Raw genomic sequence first — 21,680 nt, forward strand, 5'->3', positions numbered from 1 at the left:
ACACTCAATATTAATAGAATTAGTTCTGCACAGAACTTAGCGTTATTACAACAATTTATTGAACGGAATCGTGCAGACGTTTATTGTTTAACTGAAGTAACTTTTCATACATTTGACTTTCTCTCTGACTATAATACTATAGTGAATTCCGAAAAAACCACTGGTGTCGCGATGTTAGTACGAAAGGGTCTACATTATGATAGGGTTATGCTATCTCCGGATGGGAGAGCCATCCGTTGCTATATTAACGGTATATGTATTATTTGTTTATATGCCCCTAGTGGTTTTCTTAAAACACGAGAGAGGGAAGATTTTTTTTCCAGTGTCATTCCATCGTTATTACCTCCCGGTCTTACTTATTGTTTATTTGCCGGCGATTATACTGCGGTGATCGACGCCCGTGATTCGCTCACGCCATCACCTCCCTGTCATGCCTTAGTTGAGTTGGTGAGAGTTCTACAGCTCCATGACGCTCTTCTAGCATCTCACTCTAAGCATGCAATGACGTTCACCTGTACTACGACACGCAGTCGCTTAGATAGGATTTACGTCGATGCTCGCTTAGGTAAGGCTGTCCTCGCTGTCCATACACGGCCTGTATCGTTCACAAATCATGCAGCTGTATTAGTTCATTTTAAGCTGCCTTTTTTTCTTCCGGCGGGAAGGGGTCGTTCCTTCTGGAAAATCAACAACGAAGTGCTATTAAGAGAAGACACTGTTGAAGAGTTTACCGAGCGTTTTAAGTACTGGCGTAAAATGCAACGTTATTTTCCAACGGAGGTTGCGTGGTGGACTACTTATTGTAAACCCAAATTCCGTAGTTTCTTTCAATGGAGAGGGAAATTGTCCCAACAGCACGATCGTCAGCTATATGAGTTTTATTATAGGGCACTATGTGACCTCTGGGCTGCACAGCCTTCCCTACTTAATCTGGCTTGTATTAACGATATTAAACGTAGAATGCGTCAAATCGATACTCGAGTATCGTTGCAGGCGTATTTTTCAGACGATCTATATCATTGTTTTCCGGAAGAATCGTCTTCCTTGTATCATGTAGATCGCCTTTTTCGACAGCGACGAGCTACATGTATTGAATCGTTAGTATTGGCCAACGGCGATACCATTTCTGACCCTTTACAGATCTTACAAGAATTTACGCAACACTTTATAGCCTTCACGAGCGCATCGCATTCGGATCTTCTTTTTGCTCCTGAGTTTCTATCAGCAATTCCCCAGCGGCTGCCTGCAGAAGATTGTCAGGCTCTATTGCGCCCAATTACGGCTGACGACATCTTGGCGGTTCTCAATAAGTCTAAGGGACGTAGTTCTCCCGGCATAGATGGCTTGAGTGTATCTTTTTACCGTCATTACTGGCCTATTCTTCGTGGTACCCTTGTGACACTTTTTAATTCCTGGTTGTCTAATGTGCCCTTTCATTCTAATACTGCGGTTGTCGCACTTATACCCAAATCGTCCAAGGCGAAGGTTGTGGCTGATTACCGCCCTATCTCTTTATTGCCAGTTGATTTGAAATTGTTTACTAAAGTTCTTACAGCCCGATTACGACCCATCATACAGAAACTTATCAGTCCGTATCAAGCAGCCCTGCACGAATCGAATAACATTCAATTCACCCTTCGTACTCTTCGAGACCTCTTTGCATACTTTCAGTCTCGCGGTGTCCCAGCCGGAGCGTTAGCAGTAGACCTAGAGAAGGCTTATGATAGTGTCGATCATAATTTCCTTCGTCTAACCCTCGACGCTTGGGGTTTTCCCGCAGCTTTCTGTCAAGTAATTTCGAATTTATACACCACCGCCACGTTTCGTCTCCAAATTAATGGACATCTATCTGACCTCATTCCCTTAAAACGAGGATTGCGTCAGGGCTGTAGTTTAAGCTCTATTTTGTTTTCTTTAGTTATAGACCCTCTTCTCCATCGTTTGGCGCTAATGTCTCCCCCAGGCCCTACCCTCTTTACTTGTCAAAACATCTATTGTTTCGCTGATGATTTGACTATCACAGGGGTTGACGCAGTTGCTCTCCAGGGTGTCTTTCTGGTTCTCAAACGATTCTCGCGTTGCTCTGGTCTTCAGTTTAATGAAAAGAAAACTCAAGTGTTACAATTTCACGGCTTTCAGTTACCCTCTCCTACCCCAGGTACGCAGCCTATACCGCATGTGACATCCTTAACTATTTTAGGCATTCCATTCACGTCCCTTCCCACTCCCCATTATGACGAAGTTTGGCAACCTCTCCTTCAGCAAATTCGAGGGTTGTTCTTCACCCTCCGATTTCGTCGACTTCATTTATGGCATCGCATTCAGTTTATCAATATCTACGTGGCATCTAAATTGTGGTATAGGGCTCGGGTCTTTCCCCTCCCTGAGATTTACGCCAAAAGATTTGAATCTCTGTTCCTTTGGCACATATGGCGGGGTTACTATTTTCGCATCCCCAGAACTGCCATTTATCTCTCACGTTCCCGCGGTGGTCTCGGTTTAGTTCATATCCGTCTCAAATGTCAAACTCTCTTCATGGCAGATTCCTACGTGGGTCTTTCATCCGTCGATTCTATTACGAACCATTGGTTTAGTTGTTTTTGGCCGGAGTACGCTCACCCTGTCAATCCCCCTTTTATTCAATTTGCCGATCAGTGTCCGAAATATGTGTTGATCTTTATTCGATATTGGATTATGCCGGGGTGCCTTTGGTCCCCCAGCAGCACAATGCTCGCTCATTATATTCTGTTCTCTTCACATTGTCCTCTCAGCCGACTCAGTTACGAGTAGTACAACACTTTCCACATATAGAGTGGCGGCAAGTCTGGGCTAACATTTGGAACCCAATCTTACCTCCCTATATGCAAGTGTTATGGTTTCAAGTAGTCCATCAACTTATCCCAACACGTGCGCGGCTTTATGCTATACAACGAGCACCTGATGCTTTGTGTACTATATGTCGTTCTGAGGACACTTTGGCTCATCGGTTTACAACATGTGAGGGAGCGCCAGTGATATGGAACGCCTTGCAGGTGATGGTGGGTCGTATCACTCGTCGTCCGAGTGCACAGTTTCACATTGATCATCTGCTCCTGCCGGACTTTCATTTTTTTCCCCCCACTAAGCATCGGACAGTGCTTTTCCTGCTAGCCAGCACTTTACTATATTTCCAGCGGCATATCACGTTACTGGATGCACGCACTTATTTTGATTTTCTTCAACGTACACGCCGGAAATGTTATTCTCCGCAGCAGGAAAGGATTTCTTTTAGTAGGTTTTTAGAAGTGCTTTTGTCATGAACTAAAGTTCCTCTCTCGTGGTTTTTTTTTTTTTTTGTTATTATTATTATTATTATTATTATTATTATTATTATTATTATTATTATCATTGTTCATATTATTATTATTATTATTATTATTATTATTATTTACTTTTGCATTTCTTTATTTCTAGTTCTCTGCATTTATAGTTGTAGACCCAGAATTGGTGATTTTTATATTTATGTCTAGTACTTTTCTTGTTTAGACTCAGCTAGTTGAGTCCATTTTGTATTTTTCAAGAAGGTAATAATAAAACTAGTGGATGAGTGAGCAAAGGCGTGGCTTCGTAATTATGGGGTTTAGGGTTCGAGTCCGGTCGAGGCAAGTTGGTATTTTTTTCCATTGTTCGTTCCCCATATCTTAAGATGTTTCTCTCCCTCCGTAATCATCTGATGCTCTCAACTGAGTTCTCCACTTGAATTCAGCAATTGGTAATGGGATGCTCTCAAGTTCGGGTGAGCTTTTACATGTCTACTTACAAAATCAAAATTTTCGACAAAATATGGATGCTATCCGATCATTTTGTCTCCAATTCTGAATTTGCACATGTGAGTGTATTTCTCCTTCATCATATTTGCATTTCCCGTTCTCCTATGTTGTCAGTTATGACAAAAGATGGTTTGGGAGCAAGATTTCAAATCATAAAAGCGCTATACCAATGGGTTCACTCTCGCTAAGCATTTGATTAAAAGTATATGTTTTCATACTGTAGGAGGGGAGCTTTTGCTCTTCCTACCCCCCCCCCCCTGAAGTGACAGAATATTTATTTAGGTTCTGTAAAGTCATTTCAGATCAAACGACTTAAAGAGAGTTCATTCCAACAGCAACAGGATTGGGCTTTTATTTGTTGTTGCACTTTATCTTCACGAATAGGACGAATAACAAATAGTATATTTGGCATAAGAACTACACGTATAAGATTCATTTTATTTTGGAGAAATGATGCTGTAGACGGTAGTGGGAATTTCACCCAAGTGTACGGGAATTTTCATTGCCTGGCGATTATGCCACCCGCCTTCTTTTAAAGTTAATTCGGTTGCAATACTTCCAGCAAATACTTTGGACTCAACTGGTGGTGCACTCTTGCCGTAAACCTCCATATGGCTGTACCATTTAGAAGTGTCCCCCGCTGTACAACTTCACTACACTGGAACGCGCGCATCCAACAAGTGTTGCTGTGTGGATAATTGACGCATCAGTTGCTTGGGCACTCATAATCATGGCCCTGTGCACTTCCCATTGTAAGAGTGTGTTATCTGCCAACATGTACCCTCAAGTGTGTTTTGTCTCTGCAGTACGGCCAGTAGTGTGGATAGTATCATCTCAGCTGCTGGCCAAGACTTCTTATGTAGAGCGGTAGTCGCAATTCAGTGAGCACTCAGTACAAAATGAAGTGGAAGCCCAAATGTAACGTCCCGCAATTACGCCTTGTAGGCTAAAGAAGACGGAAGGTTAATTAAAGTTAATGATTATTATGGAATTAATGGAATTAAAGCATGGGAAGAAATGGGAGAACTCTGAGAATATCATCGGAAAAAATTTTGTCCACCACAAACTCAAATGGCCTGAGATCGAACCAGGGATCCATCTACCAGAGGTGAGTGCTTTACCACTGAGCTGTCAATAACCCAATTAGGACATTGCAATGTTAAATACTAACAAAAGTTGTATGAATATATTTTTCTCTGATTAATAATGTTATTACCTCATGTGTTATTATCTTCCAGAGGCGCGCTTGATAAGGGAAAGCTCTCCGTTAGCGTCATAGTACCACACTTCTCTGTTGAAGGGCCTTACAAAATTGATGGAAGCGTTTTACTGTTACCAATCAAAGGGCAAGGGCACAGCAATATTTCGTTTGGTAAGTATTATAGTAAGAAGAATAAGAAATGGATATTTAATTAGTTGAAGACCAGATTCATGTAGTACTTTCTTTTATGTATACTGATGATTTAGACGCAAAGTGTCCAAAGCAACGTCAACAATGAGAAATTGTTGAAAATTCAGGTATGTGGCAAAACAACGGAAGAAACACCCACTTGTGCAAAGCTGATAATTTCAGAAGAACACAGTGTATGCTTTCTTTACCATGTTACAGTAATTACCGCTATCTTTCTCTTTGCGGTAGTGGGTGCTAGAGACCCGGATTCGATTCTTAGCGGAGCTCGTGTGATTTGGATTCCGCGTTAATCAGTAGGTCCCGCCTCATATAACCTCGCAGCTGAAAGGGACGTTAAATTCAAAATCAACTCAACACTTTGAGCAAAGTTTGGTCGAACGACAGGACATGTGTCCACACCTCATAAACTATTCAAACTTTAGATATGGTTAGTGCATCGTTAATGCACGTTAGAGCACTGAAAATTAAAACTAGTGCTGTCGTATTTGAGGAGTTATTAGTGAATAACTCGGGTGGGCTTGACTTTATTTTTTTTCAATTTTACAAACTTATACATAATTTTACACTAGTTGTGCCATAAGGGTGGGACAAACACTAAAGCTTGATGAATTGTTACTGCTTTAAGAAATATTTAGCATTAACCTTATCAGTGCTATCAAAGTTCAGGAATTATTGGTGAATAAATCGAACGGGCCCTCACAAAGGTTAGACAAACGCTAAAGATTACTTCGTCGTTAGTGCTTTCTGAAACACGAAGCACTAATGTTAGTACTGCTAAATCTAAAGGTGGCCCAGCCCGGGTTATTCACTAATAACTCCTAAAGAATAATACACGTAATGCTTGGTGATTTGGAGACCACTAATCTTTAGTTTTGTCTCACGTTTATGTTAAAATTAGTTTTAAAATGTCCAAAAGTTGGGATAACTAAGGCCCACTAGTAACCCCTAAACTAATGAGTAGTGATAGTCCATAAAAAAGCGCGCTAATGAGTAGAATTAGTAATAATAATAATAACGATGCGTTTAAAATACAAAAAATTGTTGCTATTAGTTTATCTATAGATTTTTTTTCAAATCTATGCCAAGTTAAACAAATTAAGCCTAATGTAAAATTAGATTGGAGGGGTAATTTTACGATGCATTAATTTGTGCATATCTGGGAATTTTGTTGGGTCATGTTTGGGAGTCATGCTTGAGGGAAATCCATTGCGTATCAGAGCTGAAATAAGTTATTCATTTTTGTTCTTGTGACTTTATGTAGACCAGCATGCACTACCAGTCTACGTACGGATCGTCGTGTTCGAAATAGCAAGTGTTGCTATTTATTTTTGATAAACTACTTGCTCAAGGAAATTGAGGAAAATATAGTCAAAGTCAATACAGAAACGGCATGTAGAAAGGGTATGAAACTGTTCATTGAGAAACAGAAACGCACAGACATTATCATAGACAAGGACGGGACAGCGATAATAAAAGAGAAGCAGATAATAAGAAGATAGGAGGAATACATTGAAGAACCCTACAAAAAAGACAGAAGGAACGACGAAGAGATACAAAATGAAGAAGACGTTGATGAAAATAAATTAGGACCGTCAATTTCACAGTGCGAATTTGACAATGCTTTAGAGAAAACGCAACATGGTAAACCCCCAGAAATAGACCAAATACCAACGGAAGTGATTAAAAATCTCGGAATAGCAACAAAGAATAAACTATTTAATCTTATTAATGAAATGTGAATCTCGGGGAAAATACCAAGAGACTTTCAGGAAAGCATATTGATTCCTATTTCCGAAGAGAAAAGCCGCACGAAAATGCGAAGAACACAGAACGTCGAGTTTGCTTTCCCATGCAGCGAAAGTAATTTGCAAAATTATCACGCAACGAATGGAAGGGAGAATCGAAGAACGGCTATTGGAGGACCAGTTTGGATTCAGGAGAAAAAGGGGAACAAGGGAAGCAATACTGAGACTATAGTTGATTACGGAACACCACATCAGAATAAACAAACCAATTGTGATAGCATTTGTAGATATAGAGAAAGCTTTTGACAACGTAGATTGGAACATCATGTTCAGGGCGCTGAAGAATCTGAAGGTGGATTACAGAGACAGGATAATAATATACCAATTTACAAGAACCAGACGGCTGTTATAGGAAGAGATCAAAAGCGAACAAGATTAGGTAAAGGAGTAAGGCAAGGATGTGGACTTTCACTTCTCCTGTTTAACGTCTATATAGAAGAATCTATGAACGAATTCTTTGGTAAAAACGAGAAAGGCGCAAAAGTAATACGAGGTAAATGATGAGGTTTTCAGCGTAATAAGGTTTGCAGATAGCGTAGCACTGATAGCGGAGAACGAAAAGGACTTGCAGGAAGCACTTACAAACATGAACGACTAACTGAGAAAAATGCAAAATGAAGATAAATAAGAAGGAAACCAAAGTGACAAAGTGCACAAGAGCAAGACATAAATGGACAAACATATGGATACACGGAGAGAAAATCGAAGACGTTAAGACGTTCCATATTTAGGAAGTCTAATATCCTCGAACGGAAGAAGTGAAAAGGACGTAAGTTCAAGAATAGCGCAAGCTAAATAAGCATTCACAAGGCAAAGAGGACAACTAACATCCAGAAATGTGTCGTTAGACGTTCCAAAACGATTTATTAAGACTATGGTATAGAGCGTGGAACTCTACGGCTCAGAGATGTTTACACTGAGAAAAGCTTAAATATCCAAACTGGAAGCGTTTGCAATATGGCGTTGGTGCAGAATGCTGTGCATATCATGAACCAAAACGAGAAAGAAAGAAGACGTACTAAAGGAAGCTACGGAAGGATGACAGATCATGAACGTGATAGAAGAAAGAAGAAACAATTTGCTTGGCCATCTTATTCGGCACTCCGATTGGATCATCGTGTTGATAGAGGGAAAGGCAGAAGGAAAACCAGGAAGAGGAAGCCAAGAATATAATATCTAGATGCAGTTACGAAAAATGGGACCCTTTGAAAGTATAAAACAGCTAACTCAAGGAAGAGAAACGTTTTAAAATTTCCATGTTGCTCACCAAGTATGGCTGAGGAGAACAAGAAGAAGAAGCTATTTATTTATCACCACTAGCTCTTAAACTATGGACTTTTCCTCACAAGTCCATGTGATTTATTATTATTATTATTATTATTATTATTTAGATGTGAAGAATTACGTCTTAAGTGTGTCGGAACAGTTCTTTAACACCTTGCATATACAGTATATATGGAGGGTGTTAATGGTATTTTCCGATTTCATAATTTTTGCTCTTATGCCTGTAGACATACAGTCATAAGCCTCTTCTAGAAGCCTTCCATTCTTACAGTATATTAGCTTGGATGTCTCAAAGATAAGATCCATAATGGGAGACAAATTTCATTTATCAGATATTTACATTACGTTTGTTTTTCCTCTTATAACAATGAAATACTTATAAATCACAATGCCTTTCGGCCACGTGATACTTTGTTTTCTTTTAAAATTGTTTTTATTTATTTACTTTTGTCCGAGAGATAATAGGTCGAGAATGATGTTACATAGAAGAGTCATGTGGGAAATCCTTTTGTTGTCTCCATGCGATATCGACACGCAAAGTAGCGGTATTTAATCTATTCAATTGTTTGTTGTTAAAAGGCGTATCCAATTGTTTGTTTAATAATATGATTGACTGTTCTTTTGTACATTGTTGCTTGCGAGAATTACATCACCACGAAAAGTACATGAAGAGTGAATGAAATTAATACTATAAATTCGTTTTATAGTTATACAGAAAGGATTGTCCTTTCATAACTGTACAAAATCTCTATCTTTGGTAAGTTTGTGTGGCATGTAATATGTGTGTCCTACAGAAATTTGTACGTCGTAACATCGACAAGGTGACCAGAATTTTCACTTGCGAAAACGGGGCGCATACGAATCGGCTACGAAGGGGGTGGGGGAGACATCTGGCTTCAAGATTGCATTTTGGGACTCAGCAGTGTTCTCAATTTACAAAATACACAAGTAAGAGTGATAACACACCGTTTCTAACTCTACGTGTACCACACAACAATTTGTTTCCGATTGCAAGTTCTACCCAACAATTCTTTTAACTAGTTGAACACTCAGAATTCCCACTCAATTCCCACTTGAACCACGAACACTCAATTCCTATTTGAAAATTCAGAAGTTCTAGACACGGCTGAACCTTGGCAACGAGTGTTGGTACGGAAGAACGTAGAATTTGCATTGACGATTTATATTTTGAATAATAATTACGGGACACCTAGCTCATTTTTAGTTAAAAACAGGACATTTAGGCGTCCCGTTCGAGAATCAGAAAAAAACGGGACAACGGTTGGAAAAAAGGGACTGTCCCGGCTAAAACGGGACGTCTGGTCACCTTGTCCCGGCTAAAACGGGACGTCTGGTCACCTTGAACATCGAATCAAGCAGATGTTGGATGTATTTGCGAGGAACTGCATGCCATACAATTTGTTGTTTCTACTGGAGGAGAGCATTGGTCACATCTCTCAAATGGCGATCTACATGTGCCATTGGGTTCGGGAGAAAGCTCGTTTACAATGTCCTGTAAGTTCGGAACGTAGTTGGTGAACTTTTGCTGTTTCAGTTTTTCTCAAGTACATACGGAAGACAGCTGCACGATTCGTACCAATTTCTTCCGATGCATCATACACGAGGGAAATCAGTTCTATGATTCGTGTAACGCCTAGGTTTCACGAGTCGTCACAATCACTATAGTGCCAAACTATAAAGTTATTACCGGTAATAAAATGTTTAAACTTATCCCTCGGTCTTACTGACCCCTATTTGAACTCATATCTCGGTCCTACTGAACCCTTTAAACGTATTTCGGAAGCAAATGACAAACTCTGGAACAGATGATTCAGTTTGAAAGTACTAATTTTAATCTTGAACTTACTGCATAATAATGTATAATGTATTCACAATATACAGGTATTAAAAGTATGGTAGTATTGTATTATTCCACTCTCTTTTGTAAAGTAGTTGTGTATATTCACTACCAACTAACTCTTAGTCTACGGAACCCAGAGGTTCAATGTAGAGACCTGCACGGGCCGAATTTTTCGGCCCGAGCCCAATCCAGCCCGAACGTACCTAGGCCCGGCCCAGCCCGGGCCCGAAAAGTTTCGGAGATTTTCGGCCCAAGCCCGGTCCGGCCCGATAAGTTTTTAAAATTCTTGGCCCAAGCCCGGCCCGGGCCCGATAAATTTTAAAAGTTTTTGGCCCGAACCCGGCACGATATTTTTTAAAAAAATTAGCTCGAGCCCCAATCTTTCTCAAAATTTAGTACTAAATTTGACCTAACCCTCAGAAACATTTTCTAAACTCTGGTTCACAACCTGACGCTTGCCTCCCGAATGGTACCATTGCTCCTAGAACTTTGCTTGTCATCGAGAGAACAAAAATTCCATTCCCTGTAACAAAAATCTAATTTAATTGATTTTTAGCATAAAGTGAAGATGGCAATATTGTTTAGCGACAGGCAAAACATTCCCACCCCTTCTTGTTATATTTTGAGTTCAGTGAAGGTCGAGGTCAGAGCTTAATTTTCCGCATAATGCCTGCAATCCTCTATAGTGAAAGTGGAGCCGCTAAGCAACACAAACTGTAAATAGCTATTGCATTCCTTGTAACATTTTTCACGGACACACTTCTTCAACGTTTGGCTTTATTCCAATTATCATTTAACGAAAGTCTATAATTATTAATGAATTGCAATTGATCGGCCCCAGCCCGGCCCGACCTGAAGAGAAATCAGTGTCGGCTAGCCCAAGCCCGGCCCGGTCCAAAGAAATAACAGTGTCAGCCCGCCCAAGCCCGGCCCAGCCCAAAGAAATATCAGAGTCGGCCCGCCCAAGCCCGGCCCGTGTAGGTATCTAGTTCAATGTCGCGTTCACAAAAGCTCTCCACTGACTTCTATCGTTAGCCAACTGGATCCTGTTTCTACTGTCCTATTTCTACGAGATTCATCTTAATATTGTTCTCCCATCTGCGCCTAGGTCTTCCTAATGATCGTTTTCCGATTGGATTTCCAGTTAAAATTTTGAAAGCATCTCTATTTTGTTCCATTGTGGCTGCATGACCTGCCCACCCGGTTTTCCTAGATTTGATGACCCTAACAATGTTTGGTGAACGGTATAAATTAAGCAGTTTCTCGTTATGAAGCTTCCGTCATTTCCCATTCTCATTTTTCTTGGGACTGAATATTCGTCTCAGGATTTTATTCTCAAATACTTTCAATCTGCGTTCTTCCCTAAGAGTAAGCGACTATGTTTCGCAACCATACAGCACAACAGGCGTGATTATCGATTTATATATTTTAAGCTTCGAATTCTTAGACAGGATTTACAGCAAAAGATTTTGAACTGAACAATAACACGAACTCCCTACTTTTAGTCGACATCATTTCTGAGTGGAACTGATTTTTCTCTGTCAATATTGATCCTAAATATTTGAAAGTATCCACTTTATGAAAAGTATTATTTTATATTTTTACGCATACAAATTTGCCATATTTCGATCCTGATGAACTTCCATGTAATGAGTTTTCTCTGCATTTATTTCTAAACCCATGCGTCTGCAGCCGTTTAATAAGACCTCTGCATTTCTTTCAATTGCTATCCTATCACCCCCTACTAAATTTACATCATCAACATACGACATAACCTGGTGAATACCATTTAGCTCTAAGCTTTGGTTGCTATCTTTGATTTTCCTCATAGTCTACTCCAGGACAAAGTTGAATAATGATGGCTACAATGCATCTTCTTGTTTCAAGCCATTCTCAGCGTGAAACCACATGGACAAGAATTTTCGTACTCGGACTTCACTTTGGGATTTATTTCAACGTATAGGAGCCACGGTGGGTCAGTGGTAGAGCTTTCACCTCTGGTGCACGGATCCTTGGTTCGATCCCAGCTCGCGCCAAGTGAACTTTGAGGTGGACAAACACCATGTGCGTGGGTTTTCTCGGAGCTCTCCCGTTTTTCTTCATTCCACCATTTCATTTATTTCTCATTACCACCGTCTCCTTTAGCCTAGCCGGCACAACCGTTGCACAAGATTTCATTTCATTTCATTTAAACATATCTTATTTAATCTAACTTAGCTTTTTTCGGTATTCAGTAAGAATGCTGGGCAATCTTTGTCTCCTAACCGAGTCGTAATCCTTTCTAAAATCAATAAATAATTGATGTACCGAGATGTTGTATTCCCATTTCTTTTCAAGTATTTGTTGAATAGTAAATATCTGGTCGGTAGTTGATCGATTTCATCTAAATCTGTGCCGATAATCTCCAATAATTTCCCCTGGGGTATATTCACTACTGCAGTCTTAATGTTAGGAATTTTCGGACAACCGGAAGCATTGGGCCGCTGTTAAGTGTTCCTCTCTAATCCGTCAAAACGATGAGCGACTGGAAAAAATTGCAGTTGTTGATTTTCATCATTCAGCAAAGTAACTTTATATTGCAGAATAAGAAGAAAATTCGCAAAACTTCTCTGGAGAGTCTTATAAAATCTGTAAGTTTAATCCTGATAGTTTGAATGATGTACCTACCAATGGGAACAAACATCTAATAATCATTTTTTTTTTCGGAGTAAAACGTGAAATCTGCTGAAATCTCGAATTCCATTTGTTTTCATGGTTACCAGACTACTCCTATAGGTCGAAACTAAATAAAAACAAAGCAACGAAAATTTCGTTTGGATGTGTTTTGCACACATCAATAGCGTGAGTAAGGCTGGTTTTAGGGTTTAATCCTGCCCTTTAGCATAAAATATATACACCGTGTCCCGAAAGTTCGGTAACGCTTTTCTTAATTTATTATACAAAAACTAGACGTGGTATAGCTGTCGTGTGTATGTCATATGAAAGAGTATCTCAAATGATTTTTTCAATGTATGAGTTCACAATGACTCGATATGGAAACTATATGTAATACGACGTATATCTAGACGGTAACCAAATTCTTGCCATACTTGTTGGAGCATATCCTGAGAGACAGTGGTAGCACTTTCTTCAATCCTGCGCTTGAGAACTTCTACATTTTCTGGTAACGGTGGCACGTACATACAGTCTTTTATGTATTCCCATAAGAAGAAATCACAGGGAGTTAGATCCGGGGATCTTGGAGGCCACGTGTCAAAACACTGATCGCCCTATCCAGCGTTGAGGTAACTCATTGTTCAGAAATTTACGAACGTCGTGATGATAATGGGGTGGGGCATAAATAGACTTCCTTCTTGGTGCTTCTTTTTTGTACCTTATCCTGAACTTCTGTTGCACATCTGTAGCACTTTTGCTTTTATCGAACTGCAACACACAGAAAGCATGCATGCTCTGCACCAGAGGTTTCCATGTTTACAACATGCTGACGTCAACGCCAACTGCCGGTGAATGTGGGAACTACGAGCATTGCCTGAATAATAACAGAAGAAAACATTTGAGATCCCCTTTCGTATGACATATACACGACGGCTATATCATTTGTAGTTTTTGTAGTAATAAATTAAGAAAAGTGTTACGGACTTTTGTGACATGCTGTATATAATAATATAATTCGGAACAAGTTTGATTCTCGAGCTCCCTCGTGGCTAAACGGTTAGCGTACGCGCCTTTGGCGAAGGAGACCCGGGTTCAATTCCGGGCGGAAGCTCGTGTGGTTCGGATTCCACGTTAATCAGTAGGTCCACGTCTCATATAGCCTCGCTGCTGAAAGGGACGCTAAACTAAAATCAACTCAATCAACTCAAGTTTGATTCTCTCTGATTAATCTGTTTTGTGGTATTTTACCACTCTAGTACTAGCAATGCATACATACTTAGTTTCATTGTAGTACAAATGTAGCATTTTTAATTTCATATTACTATTGAAAAAATGAAAACAAAAGCAAAAGCATAACCTCAAGAGCAGAACTTACAGGAGTATCTTTCTAAATTCGCTAAGAGCTCCCTCGTGGCTAAGCGGTTAGCGTACGCGCCTTTGGCGTGGGAGACCCGGGTTCGATTCCCGGCGGGAGCTCATGTGGTTCGGATTCCACGTTAATCAGTAGGTCCACGTCTCATATAGCCTCGCTGCTGAAAGGGACGCTAAACTAAAATCAACTCAACAACTAAATTCGCTAAAAGAAAAAAAACTCAAATAATTAATATTTTGATACATAGATGGCAGCATATCAAAGACACTACATTCTCTACTCATACGTGGACGCAATGTTGCACTTTCCGAGCAACAGATGTCGTCCCGGTATTCTGTTACTTTCATTACATTAGCTCAAGGCCGTTCACAGACCGAAGAAAAGGAAGGCTAAGGTCAGAATACCCTATTTTCCTGACTTTTTTTTTTTTTTTTTTAGTCTCACTGGCAGACTTGCATTTGGAAAAACCTTTCTTTTATTTTATTTTCTTTCTTTTGACATTACTACTTCCCAATTCGAATTCTCTGTGGCAGTTGAATGATTTCCTCTTTAACGTGGAAGACCCAATATCGATTCTTGTTATGAGCCCGTGGAATTCACCGTTAATCTATAGATTCAGGACGTGTCCAAAAGTACATAGTGCACACTTCGAGGATGCACACTCGAAGTCTACAAGTGGAGTGCACACTAAATAGTGTACACTTCGTCAAATTAGCTTTTGATCCGCACTTGATTCCAACGCCTCTTAGCGGTGGAACATAGAACAGTGATAACAAAAGAAGGGAGAATTTCGCGTACTAGAAAAAATAAACATGCTTTTTTTTAGATGAATGATTTTCCAGTTATATTAAATATACATATATCGTACAGATTGACAATATTGGGTAACCATAAAATGACTTAAGAGTTTTTTTCATGTACGCCAACAGCTTCAGCTTTGCCGTACCTGCAAATATTTGCCATTTCGGATCTTTCACGCGCAGATTAACAAGAGCGGAGCGTAAATACAATATATATATATATATATATATATATATATATATATATATATATATATATATATATATATATATATGTGTGTGTGTGTGTGTGTGTGTGTGTTGTCTTATGTGCACAATAAACTCGTAACAGCATAGAAACCACTAAACTATTGGCGATGTTCTATTTATTAATTCCCGGAAGAACAATAGCACTGGTGGTTAGGGCGCTGACGACACTATGGCTAAGTAGCTTAAGAATTTTATTGCAAACGAAAGTAGGCAATTTGCAAGAGCGTTAGGACACCGAAAGTACTGACGGAAACGCTATTTACAATAGTATGGCTCAAAATTACTTTGGGAGATAGTTCATACTGGGTATAAATGCTTCTTGTACGGAATATGACACATAGGTGTCGTAGTTCTAGTGTATTGCTCCAGTTACAGGTATAGTGATTGGACTATTTCTACCATACTGCGCTAGTAATGAAGTTCCTTAGATGTTACTCTTAGATGTTATGAAAATTAAGAGTCAGTTTTATGAAAAAATACAGTATGTGTTATGTAATCGCTCTTATTGTTCAACTATACGGAACTAATTATTTGTTCATAATCGTTTTATAGTGGGTACAGTAATTGGATTACATGAATTAAGAGGAAAGCTAGTCTTTACTTTGGCCATTTCATTCAATGAATCGTTCAATGAACCGATTCGTAACCAAGACAGAAAATAACGTGCCCTCCGGGGCTGTAACCCGCCTTCGTTCGCTAACGCTCATTCGGCAATAGTATATGAATTAAATATTAAACTTTGGTACAGAAAGAAACCAACCTACCTACTAACCTATATGTATGGGCTAACAGGCAAGTTCTCAAAACCGGTACCGGAAGATCAAATCACTGAAGGAAGAATCGAAAAAAATGAATGAAATGGCCAAAATAAAAACTTACCAAGAGGAATTTGTGAAATCTTTGATAAATGTACGGAAAGAAATTTTTGATCTGTATTTCACTTTTGGGCAGCTGTCAAAAATGCAAAATGTACGATAATTGGCATATTAGTCTCTCACAAGTGCAAGGAAATATGGTATCTTTGAATGGAATTTGTTTAGAATCAAAACTAGAAAATTAGGCCTATCTACCTACGAATTAACATTTGCAGCTGCAGCTGCAACTGTAGCTATAGAGAAATGAATAATCTAGGTTATCATTATTCTATACTAGAGCTTAATATTTTAATTCATACGGAATTAATATTTTTCATTTACGTGCAAAAAGCTGTATTACCGATAGTCTAATTGTCTCAATTAAGCTCCATAAACCATGCAATATTTAAACACAAATGTCTTTATAGCATTATTAAAGAAACTATTTGGTTGCTTTCCCTTTGCATGCTGAGAACAACGTAAATAGGTTTGTTATTTGTGTAATATTTTTATATTTCACTTGTAATATCACTAAATTGTATATTTATCAAGTAAATTATTATCAGATCAGCTCACAAATAAATTCACCTCAACAAAAATATTAAAAATATAGCTTTTAAAATTTTAATAGGTTATTTTATTAGATATCGCCATGTTAAGCACACAAGTATACTAACATAGTGTACATCCTCGCACACTATGCACTATGCACTCGCAGACTTGTGAACTTGGACCTTTTGACGCACACTAGGTGACGTCAGTTCCGGAAATAAGCGTACTTCAAATGTCCACTTGTATCTTTTGGACACGGCCTCATGTCTTGTCTAGTCGTAAAATTGAAAGAGTGTCACACACAAGTGGTAGGTATACCACTAAATCAGAAGAGCGAAATAGTGTCCAGTTTTTTTAAATCTTTTTTTTTTTTTTTTAAAAAAAGATAATGGAACCCTTGCATCAATTAAAAATAGTGCCTATAAAATTTCGTCAAGGGTGTATTCAAATAACCAAACTCATATCAATATTCTTTAAAATAATAATAATAATACTTAAACTATTACTATCCATATATCATACATGTGTGTCATTGTTTTTACGTAATTTATATATATAAGTAATGAGTGACTTTATTAATTAAGCCAATTAATTAAACCAATTAAGCCAAGAAATTTGACACTGACTTGAAATTTCGACACTGCATAGGATTTGTGACGTAAGGTACCACTAAGGAAGAATTTTTGAAATTCGACAACGAAAGGGAGAAATAGGTTTGGCAATTAATACATTTTCTAAAAAAATGTCGTATCTCAGACTCTCTCAAGGTTAGAGACGTGAAAGTTTGTATTTGAACTTTTCACTTAAAATAATAAAACTCCTTTTACAGTGTTTCTGATATTTAACCTAGAAGAAAAGAAAAAAAATGAATGAGAACGGGTGAGGGTAGAAATTACAATTAGTTTAATAAGAAGTACACATCTCGGAATCTTTTAAGTGTTAAGTAATTGTTATAAGTGTTGTTTAAATTGTATGTATAATTTGACAACTATAAATGATGCATGAAGAGGGTTAGAGTAACGAGACGATAACAGTCTTGAACCAACACATCAGGAAATACCCATTTATGCCAATAAGTTAAGTGCGTGTATTTTGAAATGTATTCTCAATATTAATAATAATATTCGTCACTCAAGTGTTCAGCATGCTAACGAAAATAAATACAATATTCGCATACAAACGTTTCGTTAAGTACTAAATTTAATTTTTGTACTTCATACTACAAATGGTAGAAAATACGGATGAATTTCTTCACTTATTATTAGGAACTGTAATTCCTTTTTTTTTTTTTTTGTATAAAAGCAAAATAAAGCATTTAATAAACTTTGAGTGCATTAAAAATAATGTGAAGGTAATATAAATAGTATTTTCATTAATTTGTTTCATTTAACTTCAGTTTTAGCAGCACGGTTCAAAAGACCGTGCGCGACCTCTTACTTATGAAGGATTAAAGATATGAAACTCAGGACTTCTGATTTAAAATAAGTTGATGTAATACGCGGCAACTTGGGCATCTTTAGAACATGTCAGTTGTAATAGCTGGTTATGATATTCTGGTAAGACAAAGAAAAGTGATGTTTAGCATCGACCGGGCTGTGTAAGGCTCGCAGGCGAGATATGAAAAGTTAATTTCATTAACTAAAAAGTCATCAAAAATATATGTCAGAAATGTCGGAGTGGGGCTACTTGGACTAGACACCCACGTTTATATTTGAGTAGAATGTATGGAAAATGACGCAGGTGTGCAAGTAGCATCGTAATTCGGGCCATAAAACCGATAACTAAGTTTCGTGTAGAAAAGTTAGGGATGCGTTTATTTGTATAGCAATTAATGTCTCTCTTGCGACAGAATATACAAAGTGTGGCACATAGGAACCGTATCACACACGAAACATAGCTAAATTGCTGGAGAATTACACCGGAATTACATAAAACAGAAAAAAGCACAGAATTGGGAATGAATACAAGTATACAGAGATAGAACACGAACAAATGTCCTGTAAAGGTTACTGGGGCACGAAAACTTTATCCTTCCCCCTGTCATCACTAATATACCCATCTCCGTCCTGCAATTTGTCGCAGCAGAAGCCAGTGTAATTTGGATCTCTACTTTCACCGTTACAAGGATAGCAAATGCAGCAGCTGCATGTTACACACCTATTCCAGTTAGTTGAGCTCTTATAATCCCTGCAGTTTACACAGCAAGTACCGCAAGTTGATGCTGCCTTAGTCACTCTAGTAATTAATAGTAAATTCTCCTAAAAATTCAAGAAGAAAGAGACATTTTACAAGGCGTCTAGTCTCGAATTCCACAAGACGTGTCTTGTCTCGTTTTTCAGATGATACGATACTTGTTAATACGTTGGGGGCCGCGGTGCTCAGTGGTAGAGTGTTCACCTCTGGCGCTTGGGGTCCCGGGTTCGATCCCAGCCCCCGCCAAGTGAACTTTGTGGTGGACAAACACCGTGTGTGTGGGTTTTCTCGGGGTTCTCCCGTTTCCTCCCACTTTCTTCATTCCACCATTTCATTCATTACTCATAATTACGGTCTCCTTTAGCGTAACCGGCATAACCCTGGGACGTAACACTCAAAGATTTCATTTCATTTTTTTCGTTAATACGTCTCATCTTGTACGCATCTCTAGGCAGAGGTGACGTCCTTTCTCACACACCATTTGTTGGTAAAGAAATTCGAGAAACTACTCATAAAAAGACTAATTGAAAAACGAAGAACTCAACAATTACGGCTTCATTCTACCCATATTCACCAGCAGTAATTAATTAATATTCCTCCGAAATGAACCACTACTATTTGTTATAAAGTTAAGAGTTTAAGTATTTGATACATTATGTATGTATCAAGTTACAGCAGTATAATAATGTTTTTTTTTTTTTTTTTCAGATGATATAACAGCAACCCTTACAATTAAATTCGATACTAAGAAGAAGAAGGATGGGTTGGAATATTTACATCTTACAGGAACTGAATGGACTGTAGATACCAAAAGAATGTATGTGACATTAGAGAACTTATTCAATGGAAATAAATTTTTAGGTAAGTGTTTCAATTTTTTTTTGACGTGTCTATACATAGGTCTTTATATTTTTCAATAATTATACTACTGCCCTTTCGACTTATTGAAACCCTTGTAACTATTCATCAGAACAGAATGGTGTTAATAAGACTCAATTTTAATGTAAGGCAGTGGTTCCCGCATGACTACCACTTTCGCCGTGTTTTGTCAACACCAATTTTTAGATCTGCGGTTAACCTTGGCCCTGTGTTACCGGTTTGACTGAACCGGTGTTGAGTGGTATGAAAATAATATTTGCGGCAGTGTTCAGCAAATAAGTGAATATACGAAGGAACGTGGACATGGAAACAACGCCACGATGTTTTCCAATATATACTTATGTGGTTAGTAACAACACAGCAGGCAGGCGTGGTGAATGTAAGCCACGGAAGTACTAATGTCGATAACTGGTTACTTGTCAATGATAAAACAAACCATTCGTTTGCTGAAAACAGTGATGAAGCAAAGAGCATTACAGTCACCTCAAAATCTTGTGTTTCAAATCTATAATGTAATTTTTAGGGTACACATTGTGGTAGCTCGCGCCAAGTAAGCTTTGTGGTAGACAAACACTATGTGCGTGTGTTTCCTCAGGGTTCTCTTGTTTTCTCCTGTTTTCTCCTACTTTCTTCATTCCACCATTTCATTCATTTCTTATCATCACTGTCTTCTTTAGCCTAGCCGTGGGACGTAAAACTCAAAGATTTCACTTCATTTCACGTGTCACTAGAAAGAGGATACCGTACATCTATGGTTAATGTATATAATTATCTAAATTTATTATTAAATCTTAAATTTTTAGTTTAAATATTTCAATGTTTTTCAAACCTGTAAGTACTTGATACTGATCGTTTTTGTTTCTTATTATAGGTGATAATATGAACAAATTCCTGAACGAGAATTGGAGAGAAGTTTTTATTGAGCTTCGGCCAGCCATAGAATCAGTTCTCGATTCACTAGCAACAAACATTTTCAGCCATATTACAGACAAAATTCCATACGATAAACTTTTCCCCGTCAAATAACCTAGTTTTCTTTTTTTAAAAAAATTCTACAGCCTCAATAGCTTTAAAAATGTTTTTATTTTAAGGTATAATTCACGCGTAAAACCATTCAATACATATATTGTATAGTCAGCATGAAAGGTATCGAGTTTCTCCTGCACGTTTTAAGTTCTGAACAAATTGGCCGTTTTAGCCTTGAAAGTATGCAATTCTATGTATATAGCTAGAGACAGTGGCCAAATTGGCCAATCTATTCTGAAGTTTTCGATAAATGAGGGTGCACAAGAGAAAAATAACTCACTGGACAATCAACCCTTGCTGTAAACCTTCCCTTCTTGCAACTACTCGATAACCCGAAGGAACATATTGGTAAGTTTTGTGCAGACTTGCTGCAAATTTAAGTTCCTATCTCAGACGTTTTTCATATAGGGTTAGGTAATTAATTTGTACCAGAACTCTACACTGGTTTGTATTAAATACAGTTTTTTGTTGACGAATGTATGAGTAAATTAATAAAATATATATAATATCACGAATTTTGTTGTAAGAAATTATAGTTTAAAGGAAACTATTTATGCAGTTGTATTTGTACAAGCTGGCTTGTGATTTGATTTACTCATTTACCTGAGCGCATATCTTGTTTGAAGAGTATGTGTAGCTGTCGAACTGACAGAATAATTATGTATTTATATTGTTAATAAACAAATTTTCTTTTGTACTTTATATATTAGTTGTTTCATTTACATATATGTATACACAAAAGTACGAGAAAGCTGAGAAACAGAAATCATGGCTTGGATAATAGAATCGTGTCTTATGCTAAGCTACATGACGGAAGTAGTAACTAGGTTACTCCATATTAAATGATCTTGAGCAACACCAAATTTGACAACAGTTTGTACTCCTTGTTGGCATACCTTGTATTCTTCTATGGGTGTACGGTTATGGAAA

At 38.1% G+C, this 21,680-nt stretch overlaps 1 protein-coding gene across 2 annotated transcripts in view; it reads left to right on the top strand.

Moving 5' to 3' along the window:
* The window catches only part of LOC145693511 (protein takeout-like), a 287,051-nt gene extending 265,660 nt beyond the window's left edge, over positions 1 to 21,391 (top strand). For both annotated transcript variants that reach the window (XM_081769580.1, XM_081769579.1), the window contains exons 4-6: positions 5,048 to 5,181; positions 19,554 to 19,706; positions 20,596 to 21,391. In XM_081769580.1, coding sequence (XP_081625706.1) covers positions 5,048 to 5,181; positions 19,554 to 19,706; positions 20,596 to 20,750 — 442 coding nt within the window. In that variant the 3' untranslated portion in view covers positions 20,751 to 21,391. The remainder of the gene's footprint in view (positions 1 to 5,047; positions 5,182 to 19,553; positions 19,707 to 20,595) is intronic.
* Positions 21,392 to 21,680: the final 289 nt, after the last annotated feature.

This window comes from Thermobia domestica, chromosome 8 (genome assembly GCF_964235325.1).
Source record: "Thermobia domestica chromosome 8, izTheDome1.hap1.1, whole genome shotgun sequence".
NCBI lineage: Eukaryota > Metazoa > Arthropoda > Insecta > Zygentoma > Lepismatidae > Thermobia > Thermobia domestica.